Source organism: Oreochromis aureus, linkage group 7 (genome assembly GCF_013358895.1).
Source record: "Oreochromis aureus strain Israel breed Guangdong linkage group 7, ZZ_aureus, whole genome shotgun sequence".
In the NCBI taxonomy this organism is placed as follows: Eukaryota; Metazoa; Chordata; class Actinopteri; order Cichliformes; family Cichlidae; genus Oreochromis; species Oreochromis aureus.
In genome coordinates this window covers 6,030,097-6,036,491 of record NC_052948.1, presented here as the reverse complement: position 1 = coordinate 6,036,491, position 6,395 = coordinate 6,030,097, and the positions used below count along the sequence as shown (strand labels likewise).

General features: G+C 42.6%; 1 protein-coding gene across 2 annotated transcripts in view; it reads left to right on the top strand.

Moving 5' to 3' along the window:
• The first annotated feature begins 1,927 nt into the window (after positions 1-1,927).
• brsk2a (BR serine/threonine kinase 2a) overlaps positions 1,928-6,395 on the top strand; it is a 179,137-nt gene continuing 174,669 nt past the window's right edge. Inside the window, exons 1-2 of one of the 2 annotated variants that reach the window (XM_039615428.1) lie at positions 1,928-2,040; positions 2,176-2,276. In XM_039615428.1, the coding sequence (XP_039471362.1) occupies positions 2,183-2,276 (94 nt within the window). In that variant the 5' untranslated portion in view covers positions 1,928-2,040; positions 2,176-2,182. Of the gene's footprint in view, positions 2,277-6,395 lie in introns of both variants that reach the window. The other variant, XM_039615429.1, reaches the window with a different exon arrangement.

Genomic DNA, 6,395 nt, shown 5'->3' with positions numbered 1-6,395 from the left:
CTGACATATTGCAAAACCAAGAAAAAACTAACTGAAACTGAGTGTTTGCAGCAGTCTGAGGCCTGAGCTTTTTACTCAGGGAGTTACTTGCACATCTGCTGACCTCACTGTTTGAAATTTTGCCTGTGTTTAATACAAGCATCCATTTTGTAAGAGGATATAAAAATACAGCATAAAAGGTCTGTTTTATGGTAAGATTCATGCAAACATGCACAAAGATGCAGCAGCGTAACAGTTTAATTTCTTATGGAGTCAATAATTGAAATGCAGTGACCATGATTCAGTAGAGTCTGCATTATTGAGCATATTCAGAGGAAAGCCTGTGAATCTTTCTGGAATATCCTCATCTTTGAAGTAACCTCCAGTGTGGTGTTGATGCAATTCTTGCTGCTTAATATTTCAGCAGGCTCCTCAACCTTGTTTTGTTCAAAAAAAAAAAAAAGGAAAAGGAAAAAAAAGTAACTAGAGGTCACGGTTGTGTGTTCGTGCGTGTGCATGAATATATGTGCGTGTGTTTCTCCTGCATGTGTCCCCTGACACCTGTACTCTCTCAGGGTGTGAGGAACAGACAGAGGCCAGAGCCACAGTCACAGGTCTCAGACCAGTGGGGTGTGAAATGAATCACAGGGCCAACACACTCTCCCACTGCTGCACACACTCGACTCGCTGTGTGGGTGTGTGTTGCGTGGTGTGTATGCACGCTTGCGAGAGACAGAGGAGCATAAAAGGAGAGAAAGGACACTGAAAGAAAGGGAAGAAGGGGAGGTAGAGACAAGAAACTCCTACACTATGGTTTTAGCTGCATTAATAGGTCCTCAGTTAATAAAGTCAGTATAAATATTTATCAGCGCTGTAACGCTTTCTCATGAGAGATGCTGTTTGGACTAATTGTGGTGTTGCTTCGGCATTTCATTTTCGTTCAGTCTTTATTGTCGACAAGACTGGGAAAGGCAAATGTGTAACAGTCTCAGGACTTCAGACCCTGCAAGAACCAGAATCACTGCGCGACAACTGTTTTTGTTATTTTGATTAATTTCAGTGTCATTAGGGAATTTGAACCTCATAAGTCAGCCCTAAAATCTTGTTTTATGAATTTTTTTCGGCCACATTATGCTCACATGGTGCACATTCATAAATAAATTTGTGTTCAAATGACCCCAAATGAATTCAAGTCTAGCTTTAATATAACACCGGTACTGCTTGTACGGGTTTGCCTGTGAGAAACACAAAAGACAACAGACAGGGTACAATTCTTTCGCTAATTTTTATTTCACTTGGATATTTCAGCTTCATTTTGTAGATAGCAAAAATGATCTCATTTATCTGCCTAAGGTGAAAAGCTTCTCGGTGCTTACCATAAATCTGAATTTATGATGTGCACGTGCAAGTGACCTTTTGTGACCTGTAAGGGGAAAACTTGAAAGCAGTTTTTTTTTTAGATTTTCTTTTCAGCATATTTGCATACTTGAGTGGAGTATTTGAATGAAAGTGAGACATATTTGAATAATCATGGATAAAGGGTTTTTATTGCACAACAGAGAGTAAACATACAAATATTTGAAGAATTTCAAATGAACTTGATCAGAGAAGCTCCTTAACAGTAGATGTCAATCTTGGGCTGAAGTTGAAGATTTACATTTTATTTCTTATTTTTTAAAAAAGGCTTCAGTTGATGGGCTCATTCACGGGAGCATTTAAATTTTGCGGCTTATGCTTTAAATTTTATTAGGTACTTACCTTGTTTTTAATGAACTGCTCATTCGGGATTAAACTCTTTAAGATCACAACCTGCAGCTCTTCTGGAAAAAGCAAAGATCCTCCAGCAACAAGAAACGGGGCGGCAGAGGAGGGGATTCGGTGCTCTGGTTGGTTGTATCGGCTGTCAATCATCCACGAGTACTCGGCAGCACCTCCCACAGACGCACAGCGGCAGCGCAGCTTTCACCCACAATGATATTCAAGGCACTTGCGGCTCGTCTGCAGCGATAGGAGAAAAGAGGAGAGAAAAAGAGAGCCTCACCTCCTCTAACAGCGAGTGAGGTAGGGAAAAGAGTCAGAGAGCGAGAGGAAGACGAGAGGCTGTGGAGTTAAAAGAAAGACTACGGCGGCTTGGACCTCCTGCCAGGACTCTTTAATTGTCTGCGCTTTATTATAAAGTGTCTAATTTTCACACAGATTCGACATGTCATCATCCGGTAAAGACAACAGCGGTGCCCAACACGCCAATTACGTGGGACCTTACCGTTTGGAGAAGACGCTCGGAAAAGGACAGACAGGTTAGTTGGGACAGCTTGCTCGCGGCATCCCCTTTAATTGCACAATTTATTTTCGGAGCGCTCCGCAGCGAGTTGAAATTTGGCCGGCTGGGTGTCTGCAGGTGATAAATAACTAACCGCTTAGTTACAAACACCTGCCCAGCCTTGTGGGGAAATTGGAGGGTTGTTATTTCGCCAGCGGTCTGACATAATCATTGTTCACACAGGATGTTGCTTTACATTGTTTTATTGGCTGTGCGTTGGCGTTGGACTGTGTGTGTGTGAATTAAGGAGCAGCAGCGTGGAAGCCGTTCAGCAGCAGAAATGATGACAGTGTGATGGGCAATGAAAATGAACTTTTTGTGTTTTGGCTCCTCTGTTTGTATGTGTGTGCGTGCGTGTGTGTGTGTGCTCTGTGATTGGAGCACAACGCCCGTTAATCCCGATTTGCCTGATACATTGATCTATTCTTAGTCCGCAGGCACGCAAGGGGGAGGCAGGCGTTTCTCCTATAGGCTCTGGCTGCAATACGTGGGTTTCCTCCGTTACGGAGTAACATGTCCCACCTTGACAGATGAGCTGTTCACAGAGCTGGGAAATAAGAGCCAGCCAGGAGATGCGACTGGGCTTCCTATAAGAGTCACATGCTTTATCTGAGCCTAGACAGCAATGACACTGCAGTTTCTAAAGTTGCATGGCACATGCTCTCTCCAATCAGTAGGTCTCGATTCCATAATATTTCACGCTCACTTAAGTGATGAGTAGCCCATAAGGCAGTAGCACATCACTGTCCAGCACGTCCCCCTGTTGAACGGTGAGAATCCTCTGCGATCAAGTACATGCAGCCAGTGGAGCCATGTGAAAGGAGAGGCAGGCACAGCCCTGTGTAGGCAGAAATAGCAGGAGTGATGCAGCATGCTCTGTAAGCTCAGCAGCACTTAGAATGAGAGAGGGAGTGGGACTTTTTCTTCTGCTCTTTTACTATCTCTCTGTCGATTTTTCTTCCCATCTGTTGTCTAAAATGGCTACAATAGGCGTTAGTTCCCCTAGCCCGTCCAGCTGGTCATGCTGAGCAACCCTGTGTGTATGTGTAAATGTTTGTGCGCGCTCTCAGACAGTATGCTTTCTTAAAATGACCACTTAGTCACCTGACCAGCGCTCACTGATCATTAGTGGGTCTGAGGGGGGAGGGAGCATGTCTTCATAATCCCTCTTTAACTGTAGAAGATATTTGAACGAGTTATGTTCCACACCATGACGCCCATAGGTGGATTCAAAAAAAGTTTGTTAACCAGCACAGTGCGATGCATCATGATTGCAGTATGATCTATTAGTCGTAGTTAAAATTTATGCAGCAGTTGATTTTCAAAACAACCTAATAATAAACGCAGTATTCACATCCTCCTGACACCTATCTTTTTTTTATCATTTGTGTTTACAGGAACCTCTCACTCACGTTTAAATAGCTCTCAGGAGTCCCTAATGTGTGTTTATGATGGTACAGAGCTGGTTCCATGGCTGGATATTTAATCATATGTTGTCTCTGTAATCCTCTATGGCACAGTGTGTATTTATGTGATGGTGGGGCTGATTTCGGTGCACATTTCGTACTCCCCTCTGAAGTCTAGTATGTAGTATGCAAGATACAGGTCAGCTTGCAAAATATAACTTTTATCAAACTTATTTGGGCTGAATTTATCATAAGGTTTTTACTTTTTAAAACATTCTTCAGTCAGACAGATTTTTCTAATTGAATAACAGTCATTTAGTTTGAATGCTTTTGTTCTGGTTTTTCAATTACATTTTGGGACTCATATGCACTGAAATAACCAGGCCCAGCGTTATGTGTTTGTCCATGTTCTCTGTTAGAAAATTCATTTGGTTATTGGCATCTGTGGTGCTAGTCCACGCCAAACCTATTCAGATTAATGACACTGCCTAATATCCCATTCTCCCATTTACCATTTGTTAATCTGTCAGATCTTTTTCCCAGGCCCCATGGAAAGGGTTGGCCTGGCAACTGAGTGCACCCAATGGGCTGGTCTTAACCACAAGTGGCAGCTGAGACTGTCCAATGAGCAAAGTCCTCTGTGAGGTTTCCCAGGCTATGGTTGGCTGGTATTATTGGAGGGGAGAAAGCGGAAGCCCTCTGGTAGATCTGGCGATCCTGCTCAGAGGAGTTGCGCTGTTCCATGTTCATTAAGTGATTAGGCCCTGTCCTGACATATACACATAAACACACACACACATGGCCACCTCAGTAGTTCTGGTTGGCTTTCTGATCTAATCCTCTACACAGCCAAAGCCCCGTCAACTCTTACTCACACGTTCACGTGGCCCAAAGGTAGCATTCTAACTCCTGTCCCACTCTGGCTTTCTAACTCCACCTTCATGTTACTGTGCAGCTTGCATACAACAAGTCACATATAGTCTTTTGCAGTGATGCAGTACAAATAGTGGGATGCATATTGTATATATTCCCTTGTCACAGGAGAGCAAGTGTGTTTACTCAGTACTTGTAGACCATGTGTATGACGATTTCTTTGTCAGGTCTTAGATGGGGCCTGAAGCAGTCTTGAAATATTGAGTGTTCTTATCGGGGCTGAAGCATCAAAAGTATGGAATCCAGGTCATGGCACAACTTGCCCAGTGCACTGTGTCTATGGTTCTGTGTAGGTTTAATGAGTCTAAAATCCACAGTTTTGTTCATTCTGGAAGGTGTTGGGAAGACTAAGGAAAAACTACACATGACCATTTCATCATGATTTGATCATGACAGACAAACCCTGTTATCTTGATGCAACTCTAGTTCACGCTTTACACGAAGAATATTTAAACACCACGGATTAACGTCCTTAACACCTCCACATGGCTAATTAGCATGAACAACATGGACACATGGCTAATGAATGTATCATTATGCATGATATAAACTTAACTGAAGTTGCTTTTCAGTTGGAGTTTCTCAGCCTTTATTTACATGTGTGTTGTTTACCTCAACACACAACATGCTCTTAATGGCTAAAATTTTTGGCTAACACGGTGGTGTCTTTGCAGTTAGCTACAGGGCCGAAGAGGTCTCAATTTTATGGTCCATGGAGGATCTGAAAAGCTGTGTTTCATAACATTCAACTTTCACTAGATTTCTTCCCTAAAACATCCTATGAACGCCTCTGGTAGCCGTGGGATGACAGGACGAGGGCAGGAAACATACAATAGATACAGAAGGTGGAACATTTGCATTGTGGATTCTGGATTAGTTTTTGGTATATGTGTGCATTTACTCTCTCAGAATTCCCAGTCAGCTTTACTTTCTGTCAAACACTAAATTGAACTCCATGCACTGTTAGGCTGTATTATATCCTATATTAGCTTCATGAGCCTCTAATCTGTGTCACGATGGCCTAGAGACAGAGGTAACATTTATTAAAACCCTTATTAAAATGTAGAACTTGAATGTCTCCATCACGCTGGGATTTGCAGTCACAGCCTTCTTGCATTCCAAAATCTTGTAGCTTTGTTTGACAAAGCTGAATATGTTTAATTTGTGTTTTTGCCAGTGCACTGACTTAACACAGGCTGAATCACCGCTCTGTTCCCTAATGCGTCGGAAAACACTGCCTTGCTTTGCCTTTACTTTGTTCCTGAAGGCTGATTAGTGAAATAGAGGCCTATTGTCTGGAAAACACTGCATGCTAATCCAGCGTAAATCCCAGTTTTTTTATTTTTTATGCTAGACTTGGATATTGACAGGCTAAGCGATCGAGGTTGATGTGTAGGCTCCTTGATTCTTTGGTTGACGTTTAGAGAGTGAAATCATTTGTGCTTCAGTGACTTTCATATTGACTGCTCAGCTGACAAAAAGCTCTGCGTGATGTTGTGTCTTGCGTTCTCTTTCTCTCTTTAGCTCTCTCTGCTTTTATCTGTCTGCTGGAGAGTTCTAGTTTTGGGTTCCCTGTGCTTACAAGGCGTTGGAGCCAGCATCTAGCTGTTCTCACTGTTTTAGAGTCAGCAAAGGGCTGGCTGGTTTCTAACTCTAACTGCCGATTTCACTGTTTGCAGTATTGGTGTTTGTGGATCTTTGTGTATGAATGATGGAGGAAAATCCATCCATGTATACATTACCCAGATTGTTCTTGG